The following is a 25,968-nucleotide window of genomic DNA, read 5'->3' as shown; positions in this document are numbered from 1 at the left end:
TCAGACTTAAAAAATATACATCTCCTGTAAGTGTACAACATCCAGATTTCTAAATGAGTTGAAGTCTCTAGATTTGCATATTGAGAGGATAGTCTCTTGAGACCAACTCAAGGGTAACCCATGTCAGAGTGCCTTCTTCTGTTTCATTAAAGGCTTATCAATCACTTTAGAAAATATTAGCGTACTTTGATTTGTGAAAATTCAGGAAATCTTTCTCAAATCCCTGTCTGGGATTGAAATTCATAACACCTTTGAGTAATGGTTCTTTTTCCTATTTGGCTCACCCTCTTCCCTAGGAAGAAGACTGAATTGCTACCTGTGTGATGTTCACTCTCCCTCATAGTATGAAAAACTTTCTATGACTTCATGATAACTTATAAATGCTAAGTATCATATACACAGTACTTTGATAATCTTATCATTTCAGATATGGTGAGGATTTTTGTAGAGATCACAAATCACATCTTAGTAATACAGATGACCAACTTGGCACCTGGTGTTGTTTCTGTTCTACCTTCACTCCTTCCTTCTCAATTTTAAAGTTTCAGGTTCATTCCAGCTATAGCTTCATGGCAGAAAACTACCAAAAGGCACAGGATTTTTTTTTTTTTTTCAGTATTTAGTAAATGTTTATCCTTCATGTGTTCTTGGAGCACAATATAGAAGATTCCTTGCTATGACCAGCTGTACAAAATGATTAAGTAGAATGATACTCTGGATAGGGAAACTGTTTCTTCCTGGGGAATTAGATATCTCTGAGAAGAACAAATTTTCACTGGAGAAAATGCTTGCTAATTTCTGCATTCATAGTAACAAATGAGTATGGTGACTCCCTGCTCCATAGTCCAAAGGAAGCAAAGCTATTTTCCAGTATTTGAGAAAATATTGTAAATCAACTTCTTTCAATGATGTCGGTGATGTGACTTCTCTCTACAGTAAATGTTGCTCGTAGAAATCACTGAAGAGTCATTTTATTGTGTATATTTGCTGAAATATAAGTAACTCAAGGGTATGACCTGAAATGTGCTTAACATCCCACTTGGTGTTTTAAGGGATGTGTGTTATTCTGGTAGGGATAGGAAGAAAATATTTAATAAATGTTCTAGACTTTCCTAGTGCTTGGTCCATGTACAGTCTTTCAGAATAGAACTGCACTGTCCACCCAATGAAGAAAGACACTGACAGACAGTTTATCAGGTGTTTGGGACCCGTGATCCACAAGGAGAGTCTGTGGGTTTGCTCAGTTGGGAAGAGAAAGCCAAGGGAAGTGGGAGGATCTAATTGCTATCTTCCATCATCTAATGAGTGATTAAAAAGAAGACAGAGTCAGAGAAGGGCTTTCAACAGGAGGCTGGAGGTGAAGACCTCCAGAAGTCAAGCTCGAGAAGTGGGCCCATGTGAACCTCATGAGGTTCAACAAGGCCAAGTGCAAGGTCCTGCACCTGGGTCAGGGCAACCCCAGGTATCAGTACAGGCTGGGGGATGAAGGGATTGAGAGCAGCCCTGTGGACAAGGACTTGGGGGTACTGGCAGATGAAAAGCTGGACATGAGCCAGCAATGTGCTCTCAGCCCAGAAAGCCAACCGTATCCTGGGCTGCATCAAAAGAAGCATGGCCAGCAGGTTGAGGGAAGTGCTTCTGCCCCTCTACTCTGCTCTGGTGAGACCCCACCTGGAGTGCTGCATCCAGCTCTGGGGTCCTCAGCACAGGAAAGACATGGACCTGTTGGAACCAGTCCAGAGGAGGGCCACGAAAATGATCAGAGGGATGGAACACCTCTCCTATGAGGACAGGCTGAGAGACTTGGGGTTGTTCAGCCTGGAGAAGAGAAGGCTCTGGGGAGACCTGATTGCAGCCTTTCAGTACTTAAAGGGGGCTTATAAGAAAGATGGGGACAGACTTTTTAGCAGGGCCAGTAGCGATAGGACAAGGGGAAATGGTTTTAAACTAAAAGAGGGTAGATTCCAACTAGATATAGGGAGAATTTTTTTATGCTGAGGGTGGTGAAACACTGGAACAGGTTGCCCAGAGAGGCTGTAGATGCCCCATTCCTGGAAACATTCAAGGTCAGGTTGGGCAGTGCTCTGAGCAACCTGATCTAGTTGAAGATGTCCCTGCCCATTGCATGGGGGTTGGACTAGATGACCTTCAAAGGTCCCTTCCAACCCAAACTATTCTATGATTCTATGATTCTATGATTCTATTATTCTAAGTCCCTTCACACCTTCATTATTCTATGATTCTATGAATCTACTGATATGAGGGATTACTGGTATAAAGACCTTATATTACTGAAACTTAATAAATCATGGAATTCAGTCTCCCTCTCCTGTGAGCCCTTCTACTCACATCAGAATAGTATCTGGTCAAGATCAGGGCCTCTTTTTACATTTGCTTATAAATTCAGAAGATGTATGCCTAGGAGTGAAGAATTTATGATCTGAGAGAGAATTTGATTACTCACAGCAAAATACTCCCTGTCGTTAAACCGTATTCCATAAAATCTCATTTTTTGGCTAGAAAATCTTGTACTGGCATAGACTGAGAGGCAAAATCAAGATAATGACCTTGATCAAAAACCTGGTTTTAATGATAAATGAGGCTATTTGTTCTCTTCTTAAAGGGCCAAATTGTAGAACTGCTGAATCATTTCATTCTCTATTTGTGGAGATGCAGTAGCTCATAGTGTCAGCTCATAGCTGGCAATGATTTGACTTTCAGATCACTTTTCCTAGGGAACTGTACTTCGGAGTACACAGAGAAGATTTGAGTAAAAGTTACTGCACTTTATATTTAAATACAGTTATTCTAAGGCTGAAATAAAATATTTTTAATAAATCTCATCGCATGGGATCAGAAAACATGGAGACTGTAGGGCTTTTTTACCAGTCTAAAGCTGCTTTGTGCTAGTACTTGTTCATAAGATACAAAGTTTACCTGCATTATCCAAGTTCACATCTGACAGGCATAGTTAATTCTTTCCTTCTCTTGGAATGGCATAAGGGTTTTTGTATGCTAGGCTTCTGAGTTTATTCTGACTCATAGGGGCACAAGAGCTCTGGCATATCTTCCTTGAGATTTTCTCATATGGTTTATCTTAAAAATAATGCAGTCAAATGCACTATTTCATTTTTACCAATATTCACTTTTATAAGCTCGATGGCCAATGTTGTACAGAAACAGCTTGTGAGAATTCAAAACACAGAAATGTCATTTCTAAAAAACATCTAGTGGAGGCTGTTCCCCACCATTGCCATCCTCTGAGGCTAGGTGATTTATAGGAGTGATCGCTTGTAGTTTGTGCACTTAGCTCCTGTCCCAGAGGAGGGTAGAGGAATATATTGGTGTTCTTACAAATATTTATATATATAATCTAATTTATTGCAATAGGGTTGTTTATATGAATTATTTTACTCAAGGGCATAAGTTCTTGCAGAATAAAATCACTTGGCTGATAAAGTGGAAATCTTGTAGCAAATGGCATTGGAACAGGCATTTCAGGCATTGGAACAGGCTGCCCAGGGAAGTGGTTGAGTCTCCATCCCTGGAGGTATTTAAAAGAAGGGTAGACGTGGTGCTCGAGGACATGGTTTAGTGGTGGACTTGGCAGTGATAGGTTAACAGTTGGACTCAATGATCTTAAGGGTCTTTTCCAACCTTAATGATTCTATGATTCTATGAAATTTTGACAGTTTTATGAAGTTTTGACAGTATAAGTCCCTGCCAGGAGGCAGGTAGGAAATGGAACTGAATTACTGATTAAAACTTTTTCAGTCAAATGTTGATGATTCTTTATTAAATGTGTAATGTGCTTTTGGGTCCATTTTATTTCTGGTTATTGGGTAAAAATGTATTTTTTCCTAGTTGAGAGAAATTGTTGTATATTGTACCTCTTATACATAAAATAAATGGAAGCCATTATATATGTCTGTATTTCAATATCTAGTAACAAGAGTGAGATACCGGTTCCAATATACTGCCTTCCTCCATTCCTGTGACTGGGAAAACTAATTTCTGTGATCAGAAGTATCCTGTCATTGGTTGAACTCTATGCCAGCATTTTTCTTTAAACTATTGCTTCTGTTAAAATATTAAATTCAACTTTATTTAATATTCTAAACCAGTGAAGTAAGAATTCTGTGATCCCTTTGGTCTTTAATATTTCAGTAATGTGCATTTTTAATTAGGAAGATCTTTTAATTCAATAAAACTTTCTGAGAAAGTGTATGGCATAACTGGAATAGGGCTGATATAAAGGGAACTGTTGCTGTACTTCAAAAGGGCTCTGTAAACATGTAGAGGTTTTTTAAAAAAATAAGTTGTTAAAAATACAATTAAGAAAACCTGTTACATGTTCGTTTAACAGTTCTATTAAAAACTGCCTTTACTTAACAGGAATGTCCTTTTCTCTAGGAGTGCAAGCACTGAACATTGCATCAGCTATACAATCTGCAATACTATAAGTATTTTTCAATGAAAGCTGATACACATACATTCAAGGAACTAAGCACTTAAACAATGTGATGTATATCCTGAGGCCACCACAACGTGATGCTTTTAAAAAGTTAATTGTAAGCTATAATCAAGAACTAATTGGCTGATGAAGCAAGAATTTCTTTTCTAAAATTGCTTTGCTTATTATATGTCCTGGTTTCAGCTGGGATAGAGTTAATTTTCTTTCTAGTGGCTGGTATAGAGTATAAACCATGACATTACATTTTAACATTTATGACATCTGATTGGTTTGTTTTTTGTTGTTTTTTTTTTTTCCTAAAAAAGGAAAATAACTTTTAGAGCTTGGATGCTGTGTTTTACTGGGACTTAATTTGTTGTTTATTTTGCCTACTTTGAAGCTATGCCTTTACACACACACAAGTCCGGGCAACAAGTGAACGCAGTGACCGCATTCCAGGTGGAGACTTGGGAGGAGGTAGGAAAAGTGTTATGGGAAGCGGCCACCAGCGGGGACAGTAATGCCACAAGTGTTTTGACGACATGGCGTTTACTGAAAGACCCTTTAGAACAATTAGAGTCAGACCGAAAGGCTGCAGCCTCTGCTACCACTCCGGAGCTAATCCCGCAGGGCGCAGGGCACGCCGGAGACACCGACATCGGGTTCGTCCTCCGACATGCCCTTGCTCGCGGGTGCTCAGGCTGCACAACCTCTCCACACCCCCCCCCCCCCCCGCACCGCCGCTACCCTCTGCGCCGCTTTCTCTTTCACCTGCTCCTATGGCTTCAACACCTCTGCTAGACCTTCCGATCCCTGCAATCAGTACCCCTCCACTTCCCTGGCCGCCCCCGGCCCCTGCTGCGTCAGCACTCTTACTGCCTTACTCTACTGCTTCTAATGCCGATACTCCACAAACCCATAATCAATTGCTGCTCAAGGAATGGGGGGCGTCAGCCGCTGCTATGAGGTGGCAAAAGATTAGACACCAAGCATTGCAAGTGGGAGATGCAGCTTTTTGTTCAGCGATAGCGTGTCCCGTCATACGCAGCAATGGAAATGTCCCCGATGAGCATGAACCTTTTGGCTATAATGTTTTAAAAGATCTACGACAAACACTTGCCGCGCATGGACTGGGTTCTCCTTTTACACAATCCCTGCTACGGGGAATATTTACAAATGAAATAGTACCATTTGATATATGCACGCTTACTAATCTTATATTGACCCCAACACAAAAGGTGATCTTTGAAAGCACCTGGCGTACCGCCTGCCAAAACGCTACAATTATCAATATGCAGCGACAACAAGGCGACCCTTTACAAGGGGCAGGACTCCCACAGCTTATGGGGGATCCGCCGCTAAATCACCCAACGTTACAGGCACGATTACGACCAGAGATATTAGCACAAGGCAGAGACCTTGCTTTACAGGCATTACTAAAAGTGCCGGATGCCGGAAGAGTGACAAAATCATTTACATTAATAAAGCAAGGGAGAGGAGAGGGATATATCTCAGTCCTAGATCGTCTTAAAGAGGCTTTGGAAAAACAAGTCGAAAATGCAGAAGCAAGAGAGGTCCTACTCTTAAAATTAGCCTTTGAAAATGCGAATATGGACTGTAAAAAAAGTGCTTTTGCCTCTAAAAAATCCCTCCTTAATGGATATGATAGAAGCTACCCAGAAGGTGGAGTCAATGTCCCATAATATGGAAACATTAGCTACAGCTTTTGCCACCGCAATGAAAGTACAGAAATCATGTTTCTTTCTCCTGTGGTAAAACCGAACATTTTAAGAGAGATTGCCCACAACTAAGAAAAAGAGATATGACGAGCTCTAAACAGATATGGACTTGAAATAGCCCCTGAAAAAGTGCAAAAAACTGAGCCTTGGAAATATCTGGGCTGGAAAATCTTGCAACAAACAATTGAACCTGCAAAAACAAAAAGGGGGAATGCCAGGAGCCACTCCAGCAGACAGACTAAGTAAAGCCGTGTATGTGTTAAACTACCTGAACATGTCTGAAAATAATATTCCTGTTATTATCTCTCATTTTCTGTCTCTTCAATCAAAAGATTTAACAGCCACACCACAGAAGGCCCGAGTTTTTACAAAATCGCTACAAACAGGTAATTGGGAAGGTCCTTTTGATCTACTAACCTGGGGCAGAGGGTATGCTTGTGTCTCAACAGATGTAGGACCTAAGTGGGTACCTGCAAGGTGCATAAGACCGGCTCTTGCATCGGATAACAGGAACGAGCAGCAGAAGACACTGAACTCCGAGAAGACTGATGGGGAATGACTTATCTGATAACTCCAAATCAGTCCATAAAGCAATCAAAGATTTGAAGGAGGGGGTTAGCAAATTACAAGTCAGTGATGGATTTGGTTGGCTGAATCACTTACTAACAAGTTGGGGAATTGGCGGGTGGATAATGTCTCTAATCAAAATAGGTTTTTTCTTGTTACTAATATTTTGCACTATAATAATGATAGTTTCTTGTCTAGTGTCTTGGGTACAGAAAATGCTACAGAATATGATTAAACAAGCTTTTGTGATAGAAAAACAAAAAGGGGAATTGTGGGAATAAATGAGATTGTGTTTTACTTTGACGAGATGCAGCTGTGCCCTTGAGGCTTGTTACAAACAGGTTCACAGGAATGCAGCTGTGGCCTTGAGGCTTGTTACAAACAAGTTTGTGAAACTCAGAGGCAGAAAAATAAGGATGAGATTGGATACATCCCTGAAGGAGGAATTCGCATGCACCAACTTGAAGAACCAATAAGTAATGCTGAAGAGACGCGTGGACGCAAGACAGTAACCAATGAAATAAGTTTTGCTTGCTTGTGAACACTAGATCATATTATAAAAGGGATAGATTGTAAAAATAAAGTGTCGTCTTCGCTTGTCTTCACTTGTCTTTGCTTGTCTTCGCCTAAACTCATATGTGGAGTCCATGATTAATTGCCACACGGATCCTCCTTCCGGCCCTTCTTGTAGATGGGCATCACGTTTGCTAACCTCCAGTCAACTGGGATTTAAGCGCAATAAGGCAAATCAAGGAAGCAGGCAATTAGCATTAGATTTTTAAAAACTTACTATTAAAGTTGTTTTCTTTGTATGTGTCATTCTCTGTGTTATTAGTTTACTGTGTAAAAGATACCAAGAAATTTGGAAGTATCTCCTATTTTTTGTTCAGTCATCTTTTCCTAGAAAAGTAAGCTTTATATTAAAAAAAATTCAAAGGAAATGATCACTCCACTATAGAGTCTTTACAGTTTTGCTGCTGTAATTTAATTAATATATATGACTATTTCAGTTTTGTTACATTTTCTAGTCCTTCTGTTGGGGGGACATCGAGCTGAATCTACTTCTGAGGAATTAAACGGGTTGGTAATTATTACAACCAAATAGTAGATAGAATCTTCCTTTGCTGTCAATAATGAAGCTATTTTGTAGGTCAAAAGAAAGTAAGTGTGAAAAGAGCTTAATAAGAGAGGGTGGACCATAGATGAATCCTAAATCCAGATTCTGATCTTAGGTGGAAATGTGGATCAGAGGGGTTTAAAAGCCTGAGTGTATTTAATGACGGCCAGCTGAATTAGACATATTTATGTCACTATTTAAAAGGATGGTGTTGCTCATAAAACTTATCAGCATTGTGGCACCCTTCTTCAGGATATTCTTTGAAAGATATTTAGAGCATAGAAATAATACAGGGAGGAGTAATATAGTGCAAGTATAAAGTGAAGAATGGCCCTCCTCCTGACTTACAGTTATAGTAAGTAAGCTCAGTTGCTTTTTAGAGTCTGCTGAATTCATGAGATAAGTGTACTGTAGGAGTGCAAAGCACGGTTTTGCCAGTGTTGGCATTTAGACTTTACTTTCATTCAGTATTCCTAAACTGCTGTCTTCCCTCCATAGACATACCCTACAATAAAATTGAATTTGACAATATCAATACAACTAAAAATCCTTAAAAGAAGGCTGTAATCACTGAAAAAAACCAGTAATCTAAGAATCAGAGCAATTCAGAGTTTAGGTTAAATAGGGTGCATGCACACCCTAAAATAATCTAAAATGGTCAAAATCTAGGAACACTTTGTAATCATTAAGCCTCAGAAGAGTACCTGTTAGGAGTTCATGAAGTTCTTGAAAGTATTTGTAGAAGGCTACAGCAGACCCAGTGAATTTTTTTATGCATTGTATGTTCAATAACAGCTAGTAGATACTGTAGTCCACACACAGGTAACAGTAAGGATCAGATGCCTAATTCAGTACACAAACAATAACTTCTAAGGAGCACCTTGAAAATTGAAAAGCTGTAATTAGAGAAACTGCCTTAGCATAAAAGGTTCACCAAGATGACCTACTTAGAAAGATCATCATGTACCTAAAATCAGGCTACAGTTTTCAGTCATAAATATACATCCCAGCTTTTTTAAGGCTGCATTTCTCTTCCAGTAAATGCTTCAGTTTGCATTGAACAGTTGAATCATGCTATCACATCTGATTTTTTGAGAAACATTCAGAGTGTATGAAATTAATCTATAGGAAGGGACTAAAAATAAAAACATTAATCACTATAGGTGAATTTCTATAGTCATTATAAAAAAAGAGCTAGGGAAATATCTTTTGGCTTCTTAAGTCATATTACCTGCATGTTTGTGTGATTTTTTTATTTTTTTTTTTAGGGTTGGTTTTCTTTTATCAGAAGTACACCATATCCTTAGTTTATCTGATGCAGTCTGTAATTCTTTCTATCCCTCAAAACGGTATCAGTCTTAAAATTGATGTCTGGAATATGCTTCTGGGGACAGTATTTACAACTGAATGAATAAAGGGCAGCTTCTCAAAGTACTACCCTGGTCTTCTCCCATGGAGCTCGGGGGACAGTTCACAATACTTTAGCAAGGGGAATAGGATTTGCTTCAGAAATTTCAAGCCATTTATTCTTACTCCTGCATTACATCTCACTGCAGTAGCTGTGCTACTGCAGCTTTTTCTGAGGTTATGTTGGAAAATAGATCATTAAAATGGTCATGGTTAAAAAATAACCTTTTCCCCAAGCTGGAAGCAGGTGGTGTTTTCTTGGAAGCACTGTTACAGAAATTTTAGCCTGCTTTTTCCCAGAGGTGAGACTTCTGCAATCCTGTTGCAGTGACCAGACTCACCCCCGCTTAACTTTAGACACATGAGTAATGTTGCAGTTTTGTAATTGATTTCAGCTGTTCTAACTATGGACTGTTGCCAAAGAAGGATCCTGCATTTCTTCCCTCCTTCTGCTTATATGCTGCTGCCATTTCTTTCTACTACCCCTAGTGATTGTGCAGATGTGTGATGAGCCAAGTTGCCTTGCTGATATGCCTGAAAACTGTCCAGAAAAAAAGGGGTTAGTGTTCAGTCAAATAAGCAAGATGCTCTTGACTCGTTGTGTCAGCATTTGTGATCCTGGGGTTACATAAAGGAAGAGATGAAAAGGTACAGCAGGGGAGCAGGAAGGGGACTGGGATGAAATGTCTTGGTGCTTTCATGCAGTTAGATTGGTGTGAGCTCATGCTGGATGTATTAGCTGAAGATATACAATTGCTCCAGGCTGCCTCTACTGTCACTATGGACAGGGGAGAGAGGGATGTGTCCGTCCATGATTTAGGTATTGGAAATCTCCAGAGTGTGAAAGTGCCACCACTTCAATCCACCCACCTCCCTGCGCTGATTTTTTTTTTTTTTTAGAGTGGGAGTACACATTGCTAAGACTCAGTGTGAATGCACTGTGAATTCATTGGCCAAGTTGAGTTAGCTTTGAAAGACTGGTACATATCTCAGGGATATTAACTACCTACAAGATTTATGTATGTGGGAGGCTGGACAGGGGACAGAGATTTAATAGTAACTCATTGAGAGAAAAGCTAATATTTGTAGCCTTTTATTACATAGCAGGGATTTCAAATGGGGAAGGACGCTGGAGACAGTCAATATGATGTATGGTGCATGGAATTGCTTGTTTTCTTTCAGAATAAAACCCAGTATCCATTGAAAGACTAGAGTGTAATAAATTTCATTCTGAAAATATGTAGAGATATTAGATTTCTCTTTAGAGTATTTACTTGTAACCTGGGATATTTGCATCTCTGAAGAAAAGCCATGTTTGTATATTTGAAGTCCTGAATTATGGTGTCCAATGCTTAAATGAAGATTGGTATGGTATTGTATCAGTGTGAAGAAGCAAAGAAGAAGGAGCAAAGTATAAACTTTTTTCTCTCATATTTTGCAGGTCGCATATTACAGCTTCACATGTTCTTGGGCTTTTTCTATTGATGTCCAACACTCAATAGGTATTGAAAACAGTATTCGGCAGGTCCCTCTGCAGCAGAACAGCAATCTTTCTTTGATACAAAATGGAGGAAACATACAAAGATAGGACTTCATTAGTGAAAGGGGCAAAAGATATTGCCAAAGAGGTGAAGAGGCAAGCGGTGAAAAAAGTGAATAAAGCTGTTGACAAAGCTCAGGATGGCTACACACAGAGATCCTACAACCGATTCCAGGATGAGGAAGATGACGACGATTACTATGTCCAAGGAGGAAATTATGGTGTAGAAGCTAATGATGATGAAGAATCAAGTGAAGCAACTGAAGGACATGATGAAGATGATGAAATTTATGAAGGGGAGTATCAGGGAATCCCCAACATGGGGCAGGGCAAGATTGGCATGGTGGCCCTTGAGCAGCCTATGTGTGATGAATATAAGGATCGTCATGAACTGGAAACAGAGAGGAAAGCTGATGAAGAAGAGCTAGCACAGCAGTATGAACTGATAATACAAGAATGTGGCCATGGTCGTTTCCAGTGGGCCCTCTTCTTTGTGTTGGGAATGGCTCTAATGGCTGATGGGGTTGAAGTTTTTGTAGTTGGATTTGTGTTGCCCAGTGCTGAAACAGATATGTGTATACCCAATTCTGGATCAGGATGGCTCGGTGAGTAAAGTCTTTGCTCTGTCTTTGTGCTGTTACAAGTGTTGCTTATAATATGCCTAAATATGAATTTGCCAACACTAATGCTTATATAAAAATGTTTGTATTGAATATAAATTAGAAAGCCACAAAGTGCATTAACAGGTATTATTAAATTCATTAATTTAATGAAGATTATAATTTTCTTCCTAGATAATTTTCTTTTTCAGTCAGCACGTACGTGGATCCATGCTGACCTCTTGGGCTCTGGCACTGATGAGGCAGGACTGTACCTTCATGAGACAGGTTGTAGGCTCAGGCCTAAAGACGTTGTTTTAGCTCTTTGTCTGCTTGCATCTTATCCCTTTGGTTTTACATGCAGCTCAGAACTGGACTGATTTTAGGTTAATTCTCTGGGTTCTGATTTGGGTGTACCTTTCTACATAACTTTGTTTCTATGTCTTCGCATGCAGACTGTTCTTAAGTTTTATAGATTTTTTTTTTCTATAAAATTTAAATTACAGCCTTTTCTTTCCTCAGCATCTCTGCATCTGAAATAATGAAACATTCTTTTCCCTAAGCTAGGCAAAGCTAGCCTTTCCCAGTTATATCTGTTCAGAATGCCATGCCACTGCTGACCATCTCCTCACTGGTTCCCCCATGGGACCTGTAAGTGCTCACCTTCATGTGCAAGACTCTTGACAGCTGCACTGCTGTCACCATTGCTAGCAGTTGGTACAGACTGACTCCTGCTTCTGACTGCCCCATGATGCCAGTCTCTGAGGCCCCAGTTGGCACACTTTTTCAGACAGATACCTCCATCCCTTTTTTGTACTTTATCCCCTCAGCAATAGAAAAAAATTCATATAAAGGTCCCAGGATTAAGTGATTATCTTCTTTAAACCTTTTTTTGCATTCATGCCAACAAAACTGGACAACTGGTTAACCACTCATATGCTATGACTACCATCCTTTCCAGAGGCCAATGGTTCCTCATTGCTTCATCACATTCTCCCTGGTCTGTTTTGAATCCATATATCATCCCCCATATAAAATTTAGACTGAATGATCTCTTGAGCATGAATAGCCTTTTTTGTTCTGTGTTACTTAACACATTGCTTAACACAATGGTATCCAAGTCCTTGATAAGGGCTCACAGATAGTACAGTAACAAAAAACAGAAATAATCTTTATATGTAAAAGATATTCTTAGTTGATTAGCCATACAGACAGTTTCTTCTATCTAAAAAACTCAAGTATCATGGTAAATCCCTGGGCTGATAACGCAGGTATTGTGAATATGAAGAGCAACAAACAGCTTGCTTCGGAAATCAAAGGATTTTCTGAAACCCCATGTTTAGTGTCAAATAATGCCTTGATGTAATAGTTTTCTCTGATATCAGAATAAAATAATCACATTTTGTATAATGTTTGTAGGAAGAGGAGTATCAGAGGCGTCAACTAGGTCTTTTGGGCTGAAGTAGTTTTCATTTGGGACAACAGGCATGTGCCTACTACTTCCGCATTGATTGCCAATTTCCATGTTAGCTGGTTTGATGCAATGCTTTCTACATCTACTCCATCATAAAACCTACTAAATGTAATCTAACATAGTTCTAATCTACACAGTCTTTCCTCTTACATGGGAGGAAGTGCTCCCCAGAGGCTCAGTAATTGATGTGAAGTGCTTATAAACTCTGCTAAGAATACTAGATTGAAATTTTTTCCCCCATAGTTTAAAAAAGTACTGGCTTGCCAGATCTTTGCTACTTAATTTCATTGTCTCTTTTTTGCACTGATCTTTTGCAACAACTTTGTTTGATATTCACCAACAAATGCCTTCCATGAAATTTATCAATGATGACAAATACAAGTCCTTCACATGGGACAGAATGACTCAAATCACAGGCTAGGCACTGACCTGCTAGGTAGAAAAATAGCTCTGCAGAAGAGGATCTAGGGCTCCTAGTAGGAAACAACTTGAACATGGGTCGGTGAGCAGTGCCTTGCAGCAATGAAGGCTAACTGCATTCTGAGCTGCATTAGCAAGTGTGGCCAGTAAGTAGAGGGAAGTGATTATTTTCCTTTCTCAATACTAGTGAGGCCACATGTGTCCTGTTGTGGAGCCACCTGGTAGAAGAGATGAACAAATTAATGCAAATCCAGTAAAGGACCACTAAGGTGGTTAGAGGGCTGGAATACATGGCATATAAGAAGAAGCTAAAGGAGCTGGGCTCATTTAGCATGGAGAAGAGAGGTCTAAGAGGGGATCTGACTGTAGTATTTGGATACATAACTGTCCCTTGCCTGGTTATGTAGGGATGGGGTCAGGAAGGCCAAGGCGCAGCTGGAGCTGAACTTGGCAAGGGATGCAAAGAATAATAAGAAGGGCTTCTACAGGTATGTCAGCCAGAAAAGGAAGGTCAAAGAAAGTGTACCCCCCTGATGAACATGACTGGCAAACTGGTAACAACGGACGAAGAGAAGGCTGAGGTACTCAACAACTTTTTTGCCTCAGTCTTCAACGGCAATCTCTCTTCCCACACCTTTTGAGTGGATGGACCTCAAGGCAGGGACTGTGGGAGCAAAGTCCTTCCCACTGTAAGAGAAGATCAGGTTCGCGACCACCTGAGAAACCTGAACACACATAAGTCCTGTATCAACAGGAGCATAGCCAGGAAATCAAGGGACCTGATGAGTTTTATCAGACTTCATGTTTTTCTGGCCACCATCCAGTTTGGTGCCAAGATGTTCCCTTTTATCAGTCCAGTAGCTCTTCTTCAAGGGTATAGCTGTTAGTTTTCCACGGTGTGTTAATTAAACAAATACTCTTATATCTTTTAGCTCCCTCCCAAATTCCTTTCCCAGAGCACAGGTGGTTCGTAGTTTTGCTCAATGGAAAATTTTCACTTTCTGCAGGATATCACCTGCAACAGAACAAATATTACAGCATCCCCTGGTATATGAGCACAACACTGGTTTCTTTTCTTCTCTTTATTTGGGATAGGAGGGACAACAGATGAAACATAATAACTGTTTTGTTTGTATGCTGAATTTGCTGATTTTGTTGAATTTACTTCTAGAGATTCTCTTAAGTAGCTATGTTATCAAACGTATCCTGGAGAAACTTGCCCTTAGACCTACTAGCATAATAATACTTTCTCTAAGCCAATAGCATAAGCCTGAATTTATTACACAATACAGGTTTTCTGCTCTCTGTTCTAGCTATATTAACCCATAGTGGGAAGACTGCAGTGGCCAGTAAAAGATCGAACTCTGCTGAGAATATTTTTACTGTAGGTATGTTCATATTGGAGGCAGTGAAAAGAACAGCAGTGTAAATTAAACTAGCTTTAAAATATTAGTCTGATAACAGTGTAGCCACCACAGGAAGTAAAACAGACATGAAGCAAGGTAAATAAATGTGTCCTGTGACTTCACTGTGGATCTATGGAATTAGACTCCCTACAATGGCATTTAACACAGCTCTATCATCTATATTCACTGTGATGTCTAATTTTAAGAGAGCTTATGGTGTTCATAGAGTAAGGTACAGCTCTCTAGTAGGTAGACAACAGGACCCAAAACCTAGAAACACTGAACAGCTGTCAGTAGATGATATGAATTCTTCATTGCTCTGTCAGATTGTGGGACCTAAGTCCACCTTGCCTGTCCATAGTAGTCAGTCTAAATGTGGTCTTTTGATTATCTCACTCTGCGTAGGACAGACTCGTGTTGTAGTGGAATAAATAAAAGGAAAGATGGAAAATATTTTCTTCTCATCTCAAAAATTCAAAGGAAAATTCCTCATCCTTTTTGGGAGACAGAAAGAGCAAGATCTTGGAGTGGCTTCTCCACAGCTGTTTGTGGTAGACTTGTCATTAGTGTTGAGTTTCTCTTCATGGGTTCCTGATATCATAATTTTCTTTAAAGAAATTGTCTATCTTGGGAATTACAACATAACTTCTAGAGGCTTGTGCCTATATGTAACACCAAAATCTGTCTCTTTTCCAGAATTAGCATTTCTTGAAATACTTAGCTGCATTAATGGCATTAGGTCCTTCCATAAATGGTGAGAAAATAACAACAGTGAATTCTCACTCTGAATTCCCACTCTGAGTTAATTTCCACTTTGAATCACCTTCCTTGCAGGTAGTCTGTTTAATGCCAGATACTATCCCCTGTCCTTTAAAGGTCAAGAAATCTGCAATGTAACTTTACCGCTTTTGACTTTTGATTCTGTCCTGTGTTAGAGGACTCATGAAGATTCACTGCAAATGCAGAGAAAGGAAAATTATATTTATTTATATAACTTAATATAAGTTATATACTCTACTTATATAAGTTATATACTCTACACTAATGCACACAGCATGGGCAACAAAAAGGAGGACCTGGAAGCTACCGTGCTGCTAGAAAGTTATGACCTAGTTGCCATCACTGAAACTTGGTGGGACAAATCCCATGACTGGAGTGCAGCTATCGAAGGCTACAGGCTGTTCAGAAGGGACAGGCGAGGTAGGAGGGGCGGAGGCATTGCCCTCTACATCAAGAAATGGATAGAATGTGAAGAACTGTCCCTGAAGAATAGCCATGAGCAGGTTGAAAGCATACGGTAAGAATTAGAGACCAAGGCAACAAAGGGAACCTTGTGGTTGGTGTCTACTACAGGCCGCCTGGTCAAGACGAAGCCTTTTTTCTCCAGCTACAGGAGGCTTCGCACTCACAGGCTCTTGTCCTGCTGGGGGATTTCAACCACCCTGACATCTGCTGGGAAAGTAACATGGCAGGCGGTAGGCAATATCTAGGAGGCTCCTGGAGTGCATGGAGGACAACTTCTTAAGCCAGGTAATAGATAGCCCTACCAGAGGGGATGTGTTACTGGACCTCTTGGTCACCAATGCAAGTGAGCTCATCAGTGATGTCAAGATTGGAGGCAGCCTTGGCTGCAGTGATCATGCACTGGTGGAGTTCACAGTCCGGAGAGATAAGGGTCAGGTGAAGAGTACAGTCAGGACCCTGAATTTTAGGAAAGCAAACTTCCAGCTCTTCAAGGAGTTAATCAACAGGACCCCCTAGGAAATGGCCCTCAGGGACAGGGGAGCAGAACAGAGCTGGCAGGTCTTCAAGGACGCTTTCCATAGGGCACAAGAGCTCTCGATCCCCAGGTGCAAGAAATCAAGCAAGGAAGGGAAGAGGCCGGCATGGCTGAGCAATGACCTGTGGGTCAAACTAAAGGGCAAGAAGAGAATGCACAGACAGTGGAAGCAGGGACTGGTATCTTGGGAAGAATACAGGGACACTGCCCGGCTGTGTAAGGATGGGATCAGGAAGGCCAAGGCTCAGCTGGAGCTGAACCTGGCGAGGGACACAAAGAATAATAAGAAGGGCTTCTACAGGTATGTCAACCAGAAGGTTCTAGGTCCTCCTAGAAGCTATGCTAAGGCACATGGAGGACAGGGAGGTGATTCGAGACAGCCAGCATGGCTTCACCAAGGGCAAGTCCTGCCTGACCAACCTAGTGGCCTTCTATGATGGAGTGACTGCATCAGTGGACAAGGGAAGAGCTGTGGATGTCATCTATCTGGACTTCTGTAAGGCCTTTGACACGGTCCCCCACAACATCCTTCTCTCTAAATTGGAGAGAGATGGATTTGATGGGTGGACTATTTGGTGGATAAGGAATTGGCTGGATGGTTGCATCCAGAGGGTAGTGGTCAATGGCTCGATGTCCGGATGGAGATCAGTGACGAGTGGTGTCCCTCAGGGGCCTGTACAGGGACCAGTACTGTTTAATATCTTCATCAATGACATAGTGGGATTGAGTGCACCCTCAGCAAATTTGCAGATGACACCAAGCTGAGTGGTGCAGTTGACACGCCTGAGGGACGGGATGCCATCCAGAGAGACCTGGACAAGCTCGAAACGTGGGCCTGTGTGAACCTCATGAGGTTCAACAAGGCCAAGTGCAAGGTCCTGCACCTGGGTCGGGGCAACCCCAGGTATCAGTACAGGCTGGGGGATGAAGGGATTGAGAGCAGCCCTGTGGACAAGGACTTGGGGGTACTGGCAGATGAAAAGCTGGACATGAGCCAGCAATGTGCTCTCACAGCCCAGAAAGCCAACCGTATCCTGGGCTGCATCAGAAGAAGCGTGGCCAGCAGGTTGAGGGAAGTGCTTCTGCCCCTCTACTCTGCTCTGGTGAGACCCCACCTGGAGTGCTGCATCCAGCTCTGGGGTCCTCAGCACAGGAAAGACATGGACCTGTTGGAACAGGTCCAGAGGAGGGCCACGAAGATGATCAGAGGGATGGAACACCTCTGCTATGAGGACAGGCTGAGAGACTTGGGGTTGTTCAGCCTGGAGAAGAGAAGGCTCTGGGGAGACGTGATTGTGGCCTTTCAGTACTTAAAGGGGGCTTATAAGAAAGATGGGGACAGACTTTTTAGTAGGGCCTGTTGTGATAGGACAGGGGGTAATGGTTTTAAACTAAAGGAGGGTAGATTCAGACTAGATATAAGGAAGAAATTTTTTATGGTGAGAGTGGTGAAACACTGGAACGGGTTGCCCAGAGAGGCTGTAGATGCCCCATCCCTGGAAACATTCAAGGTCAGGCTGGACAGGGCTCTGAGCAACCTGATCTAGTTGAAGATGCTCCTGCTCATTGCAGGGGGGTTGGACTAGATGACCTTCAAAGGTCCCTTCCAACCCAAACCATTCTATGATTCTGTGATTCTATGACATATCTAAATTTTTAAACTATTCATGCAAATAATTGTTTAACAATAGCTATAGTGACTGTTAACTCTTCGTCCAGGACACTGTTATTTACCAACAATTATAAAAGTTGTGTTTTTTTCATTTATTCTTATCCATTTTTCAACACTGTCTGCCCTATACAGAATGGGAAGGATTGTTAGGAGTGGATGATATAAATGTAAGGTTTTGCAGTTTCACATACTAGAACAAACTAACAGGCCACTGGAATCCAGGGGGAATTACTTGCAGATTTATTACATTTCTGGAACTGTGAGTAATTTAGGGAAGTTCTGTCCATAATTTTTTTTATTGAAGAATCTCAGATTTTACACCCAACCCAATTCTACTTACTACTCATACTTCTAGATGGGCAAGAGAATAAACTATTCTCTTCCCTACCACTAACTGTAAAATGTTCATGGAATTGTTCCCTGGCTATGTTAAACCAATGACACTTTTACCCAACATCTACCAGTTTTTGTTCCAGCTAGTGGAAACAAACCCAAGAGTTTTTGATGACACATTACATATGTCAAGTTCTCCTAGCTTTTCTTAACAAGTAAGCTTTCGTTAGGATAAATGTGTGATGGGCAAAGTGTCTTCAAAGACTCACAGAAACCAGTTTATCAGGCAGATAGACATTTTTATCTGACTTTTTTTTGGGATGATAGAAAGTTGGGAGAGTAATGTAAACTAGGAAAATTAAGAAAATGGTGTAAAGTGACAGTGTCTTTACATCCATAGTATTAAAGGTCTACATTCTCAAGGATAGGCAAACATGGCCAGTTTGCAAATTTCTTCATGTCATGTTAGCTGGACTGAAGTTATTTGCTGTATACTGGTTAGCAGTGGAGAGCCTCATATGAAGTTGAGGGCGTATGGATGAACATAACCCATGTGATGTGTCACTGTGCTTTTGTCTGGCATTTGTCAGACCTGCTCATTTTCACAGTGCACAAATATTTTCCTTATTCACTAGAATTCAGAGTGATATTTCAAGGTTGATTCTGAAGTTGCCACTAGCAAGTCTTGTTAAATGGAGATCATGAACTGATAGACAGAGTCATCTAAACAATTTTCCATTTAGACTTTATAACAGTGCCTCCTGGCACTATTGTAAATACATAATTAAAAAGCCTGTTTAGCATCACCAGCACCTGCAGGTGTATTGGCACTGTACAGAGGATTATTCTGATCCATTATTCCTAATTCTGATGTTGGATTAATTAATCTGTTTCATTGACTCTAAATGGGAAAGCAGAAAGAAGTGGGACCATTAGCAAAGGAAGTTTCCTTTTTCACTCGTATGCTGTTGTGTGCTAGGTGAGGAAGACCAGGTCTCTTGTCAGATGCTATGAGAGATGTGTGGGTTAGACCCTTATTAATTTTGGTAACCTGTTCCTGATGATTTTAGGCCTAATTCAATGTCTTTTTCTGAAGCCAGTGGAACGTCTTTGGTTTTGTTTTTTCTTTTTTTAGCATAATTTCTCTTCCCCCACCCTTTCACTTCATTGGAACAAAGGTGGTACCAGCCACTGTATAGATGAAGGAAAATAAAAAAGTTATTTCCTCCCATTTACAAGGAAAGAAGTTTGCACAGTACTGGAATATAGTTGCAGTAAGGAGAGTTAATGGCTGATTAAACACTGAAGAAATAATCAACTGTTAGCTTTAATATTGTACAGATGCCTTCATTAGGAGCATAGTTTTATTAATTAGTTCTTAGTATCACGTTCTTTGATTTGCCGAATTAGATACATCTGCTGTTAATGTAGATGTAGATACTTTGGGCTTTTTGTTTTAATTCAGCACTAATTAAAAGTTAGTGATATTCATGGACTTCTCTGTTTTGAGTCAGAAGCAGGACTAGGCAAATAAGAAATTAACATCCAGGCGATAAAACATGTAGCCAAGATGAACAGTTTTGGTATGAAATGAGATGATTAATGTTGATGACTGCGTGGGCAATTTAAGCTTTAGTGAAATATATTTTTTTGCTTTGAAATTTAATTAATGCTAGCACATTGTACAATAAGTGCTGTGCACTGTTCAATAATATGCATCATTTATAATCATTCTGATTCTCAGTATTGCCATGGAAGTGCATTTCAAATTGCAAAGTCACAGCAATTTCTAGCATGACAGGGTCAATTCAGAGTTAGGCAAAGAGTGCATTGAATTTAGCATCTAAATCTGAAAGGAGAAAAATCCAGAGGAACCTCCGCAGTTGCAGTGGAAGAAAACAGGAATTAGGGGCATTAGGACAGCTTAACTAGGTGTGTTTTATCCAAAGCTTGTCTGTTAGGATTTTCTCTCTAATGCCAGAAGGAACTGTTGGATCAAAGGAGAAGATAGTGTGAAAATATGTTCAGTGATAGCACCTAGAGAATCTGTCAACAGCTTCACATCATCACCTAGGAATGCCTGGGTTTTTTATAAGGTCTGTGCTCTATATATTGCATAATGGTAACAACAGTCTTTTAAAAATATTGTTTATATGGGAAGACAAATACCACATATTGGCTGGTTCTTACAGCCCCATGTTGCTAAATTTGAATGCTGATCGATTGTGTTGTGAGTATCAAGGAAGCAGTGCTTTGGTCTTTTTCTCTGTAATGCATTGTTGATTTAGCTAGCCAAGCAATAGCAGTATAAAATAGTGTGATGCCATTTTCTGCAATAATCACTACAAGTATTCAGTTTGTAAATGATTCTAATGAAGAAAATGGAATAACTCTGATCTGAGAAATCTGTTACAGAATAAATAAAAATGATGCTAGCATCTGGTAGTAGATTGCACTTTTTTAAAGACAGTTATTGACATGATAACTTTCTTAAGGCAGAAGTGATGATGACAATGTACTGCAAAGGTACTGGTTTACTATATTCTCTGTTTTGCTGCCTTATCAGAAAATACAGTGGTGAAGAAAATGCCCCATCCTAGCAAGTAATCTATTACCTGTCACAGTCTCTGCAGTTACTGAGCTTCTTCTATGCATTTATTAATTTATCTAATTTGGATCTGAGGAAAAGCAGGAGCAGTTATTCCTTTTGTTATTACAGTGTTTTAATTAAAATAATATCTGAGTACACAGGAAACTCATCTGTTAAGATAGAGTATTATTTAATTATTTTAAAAATATGTATCAACATGCCTGCTTGTGTAAATTTTAGATATCTTATAAGGTGAATGTCCCTGGAACTGTAAGGAGATTTAATAGCATACATACTCTTAAAGCAACAACATATTTTGTTTTTCTAAATTGACAGGTAATGTAAAGGTCCAGAGCTAAATCATCTTGTTCTGCACTTACTACATAAAACAGAATTAGTCTCATAAGCCCAATGAGAGAAAACATAGAGGCAAAATGCCATTTTTTTCCCTCTTGGAATTAAAGTGAGCCTTACACCACAAACACCTCAGGTTGTAAAGCATACGCTTGAGCTACAGGAAACAAATCAAAAGTAGACATATTAGCCACATAAACTTAACACAAGCATGCCAGAGGAAACAAAAAAAATTAACTAATACCTGAATGAAATCTGTGCAAATGATTGTTTTGGGACCCTTTGACTTTCATGTGAGTGATATTTCTGATATAGCACTGGAAAAGCTTTGGTCAAACCTCTCCAGCTATGGGTTTTCATCTCTGGAATTTCTGCTAGAATGGACACACACTGGAGTAGATTAATGATTTGGAAATATATGCAAGTTGTTTTCCTGAACAAACTGCTTTTTTAAAAAAAAATTCATGGAGAGGACAGAACTGTTCTCACTTCTTTCCTCCCAGGAAAAGAAATCGTCTTCCTGGCTCAACTTTGACCTTTGTAAGAGCACAGCTGGGTGATGAGTTTGGGTAGCCATGCTGTGAGACCATTTTCACTTCAGTCTCAATGTTAAATCAGGACAAATATACTGTAGGTATTTGTTGATCTAAAATTGTGTTGTCAAATTTTGTCTTGTATTATGTGCTTTCTGCTTTCTGAGTATGCCATAAGTCCCATTCACTTAGTTTCAGTTGTCTTCCAACTATTTTGGAGGTTCCTTAGTGGGCTTCTACATCTACTTCCCTTTTGAATTCAGTTCTCTGGAAAATTTGGACTTGATCCTTTTGAAAGGTTAAAAATATGGAAAAAATGTGCTTGTTTTTTTAAATGTACATTTAATATTTTGTACTTTTTCTAGGCTCTATCTTTGTTTAGTATTTGTGAGGCTTCTCTTTAGAGGTACAGTACTTGTCCACCTCACGACAGTTTTCCTTTGACTAAATCAATCATCAAATTATGCCTTTCATACTATTACAAACCTGTGTTGTTTGTTGTCTGTGTTGCTGATCATGTTTTTTCCCTTATTATCTTAAAGACACACATTATCTTAAAGCTTTGCACATAGAACTGTTGAGTTACTTTCTCTTTCATTTTCCCATCTATGCTGGTCAACTGAATGTGATCTTGCTTTTGCTCAGCTTTGCTTTCAGTGCCATTTTCCTGACTTTCATGGTTGAGTTCCTCTATCAAATATTGCAGTTCATCAGTATTGTCTGAGAACAGGATCATTTTGTCTGAGAACCAGATATGTTCACTTGATTTCTATTTATGTGAAGTTTCTGGACTGGTATCAGATTGAATGTCATCAGATGTTTTGTAGGTATGTCTGAAAGTGGTATAAGGAGGTAGTCTGTGCTTGTTTTCTTCTTTCTGTTGATGGAGTAGAGGGACTATTTGTTGTATTGTTTTTATTTGATCAATTTGAGCTATGAATTATATACTATGTATTTTGGTAGCCTTTACATCAAAGCACTTCCCTGAGTTATTTTCTTATGTAAATACTAGGGAAATAGACTTTTAGAAATTAATAAACATTTTTAAAAATTGATTTTGATTGAAACAATGTTTTTTAGTTTTCTTCCCTTCATGGATACATTAACATTTCTGTATTGCTCAGAATGTTTCAGAAGAGGAGATGAGGTTGTCTTTTTTTTGCTGATCTCACTGGGATTCAGTGTCTTCCTTCCTCTCAATGAGTGTGAATTTGTATCTTTCTTTAGTTATTATGGAGATAAAGTTGTCCTTTTTTACTGACTGTGAAGGATATCCAGAATGTCTTGTGCACCAAGCAGCTAAAAAATATGCAAAAGCTAAATGGTCTGTCATGCAAAGACTTGCCTCTTAGGAATTATTACTATTAGAGAACTAAGCATACAGGTTACTCAGTTGCAAGTCACACTTGAAGGTCCAAGAATCACTGCAGTGTGATAGACACTATACAAACTTTTATATAGAGACTGAAGAGCTTCAGCGTTCATTTTAAAATAGCTTTATACCTTTCATGTATTTAAACAGATAAACCCTATTACCACCATCGTTGCTAAAAATAATTCTAATAATGTAATAGTGAGAAAAACTTGACTGTTTGTAAATATATACTAAGTAGAAGAGCAAAAAGCTTCAAAATGAATGTGTAATTAAGCATCTGCACTAGAGAGTATGAAATTGCAGATTGAAGTCTGTCGGCAGCTGTCCTGAAAGGGAATGCAGGAGGAATGGATAGTCTGAAGAGTAGTAATAGAAAAAGAGCCTGATATTGGGGATTTGCATATATTGCGTATTATTAGGTAAGAGCAATCATTCAACATCTGAAGTTAAGACAAAATGATTGCTGTGGGAAACAGCTAGTATTTGGATAAAGGAAATCTATGGCTAGAGAAGTCTTGAATTTGCAAAGACTCATGCAAAATTTTAATTTAATTAATATGGTTTCTGGCTCACGCATTTGTTGGAAAGCAGCACCTATCATCTTTTTCAGATGGCTGAACAATTAATGTATTACTCCTTTAACCATTTAGATCTACACCTTAAAAATTTACTATTCCATAAATATAGTTTGTTGTTCCACCACTTCAAGCACTGTTTAGAGAAAAGAAGAAATGGTTGTTATGTAGGAATATTCATTTGTGGCAGTTCTTTATGTAAGAATGTTTGAGTGTTAGTACCTCCGAGTAGGTGAATGGCATAATATAACAAATAAGAACTGAAGATCTAATATTCTGACTATACAGATGGTTTTAGACATCCAAAGACAATGGCTTTAGAAAATTGAGTTCTTCTGCCAATTCTGGAGTTATTACAGTTTTCTTATATTTATCTTCTTAATGGAAAAGTGTTTGCTTTAACATTTATAATCTCATTTTCCAAAATATGAATAATCTTTTAATCTTATTTTTAGAGTAATTTTTTTAATGAGAATACTTTTGCCAGTTCTATGAAATGCATTCCTCACTCAAACAAATGGCCTAAACAACACAACAGGAAAAAACAACTTCAGACTAGTTTTATATCTACTTTATAATAGGTGTGTTAAAGCAAAAGATGACCATCAGTGAGTCCTATAGCCTGAGTCTCTCTGTTGCAAGGAAGTCCATTTTTAATTTTATTGCTTTCTTTTCTCTCAATAAAGTGTATACCTACAGACTGATTTTTCAGAAGGGCTTGGCTATCATTTAGATATCAGGATATGAATTGCAACAGCCAGTCGCAAGTAATAAAGTTATGGCAGCACAAGGAGTAAAATACTGTTTAACTGAACCTCGGTGATGGATCATACATGTATTCTTATTCCATTGTTTAAATTGCCTATAACTAGGGTTTGGACACTGAGGGATTTCTTGGTTGGCTGCTTTGTTTTTAAAAGGATGTGCAGACAGATCTTTCAAGTTGCTAGCAACAACTAAACCTTACAATCTAGCCACCTGGTAGCAAAAGTGTGTGCGTGGTGTAAACCAATTCCAAACTTGGCTCCCCTCATCTGAAGAGGATGCAATCATGTATTTCGTACATTTGTAAAATGGGAAAAAATCATTGAAGTATGTAGAATTTCTGCTGTGGAAAGAAGATACAGGTTGTTAAAACTTGATAAAAGAGCAATAGAAGAGAATATTCATTTTAGCATGGTGTGAGTTTCTTTTCAGCTGTCACTTGCCTCTTCTCAGTGACTTTCCAACAAATGACAGAGTTCGAGATTGCACGTTACTTCCTGGGGGAAATCAAATACTTATGTTACAGACATCATTAGTAGTCTTGGTATTTTAAAATAAACTAACTAACTTTTTAAAAATGTTTCTGGGATCACACTGGATGTGAAATCAGTGTGTGCCTTGTGCTATATGAGCTAACTTCTTTAGAGGCACAAATAGGGTGTACCAAAAAGAAAAAGGAAAGCAGCCAATTTTGTGATCAGAAGTATCTTCTCAAAAAGGGAGTACCACCTTCAGGATGACACACTAGATTAAAATATATATACATATATGTATACCCATACAATTATTGTTTTGATGACCATTGTTTAAAGGTAATGAGAAAAGGGAACAAGGTCTGACCAACATCAGGATATTTAATTTTTACATATTTAAAATTACGCAAAAAGCAAAGTATTTTGCAGTATGCAAAAGGTGTAAAAAGAGAAATTGCAGCATTTTCCCCATGAGATTTATGTTCTGACAAGTGGCATGACCTGATAAACAAGCTACAAAGGTTGGAAAGGAAGGGGTGATGAAGGGTAAAATGATAATCTGATGTCGTTGGTTATGTGCAAATGCAAGGTTAACTTGCATTTGTTAGGTGGTTGTTCTGCTGTTTCAAATGTTCATAGTTAGAGTTCTCCTTTGCCATTTGTCACTTTTGTGGCTTACTGTGAATATTGCTGGGGGGGAAAAGGTCTTAAGGAATGACTTGAAAGGTGGGAGGAAGGGGACTACCTTTATGGACTGTGGGCAAGAGGTATGTTCTGTATAAAGAGAGACAGAAAA

The 25,968-nt window shown here is 39.3% G+C and overlaps 1 protein-coding gene across 1 annotated transcript in view; it reads left to right on the top strand.

Moving 5' to 3' along the window:
- Positions 1–10,848: 10,848 nt before the first annotated feature.
- LOC309601996 (synaptic vesicle glycoprotein 2C-like) overlaps positions 10,849–25,968 on the top strand; it is a gene marked incomplete at both ends in the record, with an annotated part of 89,762 nt that continues 74,642 nt past the window's right edge. Inside the window, one exon of the mRNA XM_082335267.1 lies at positions 10,849–11,432. Coding sequence (XP_082191393.1) covers positions 10,849–11,432 — 584 coding nt within the window. The remainder of the gene's footprint in view (positions 11,433–25,968) is intronic.

The sequence above is a fragment of the Platalea leucorodia genome, assembly GCF_965183815.1.
Source record: "Platalea leucorodia genome assembly, chromosome: W".
NCBI lineage: Eukaryota > Metazoa > Chordata > Aves > Pelecaniformes > Threskiornithidae > Platalea > Platalea leucorodia.
This window is presented reverse-complemented; position numbering and strand designations above follow the sequence as displayed.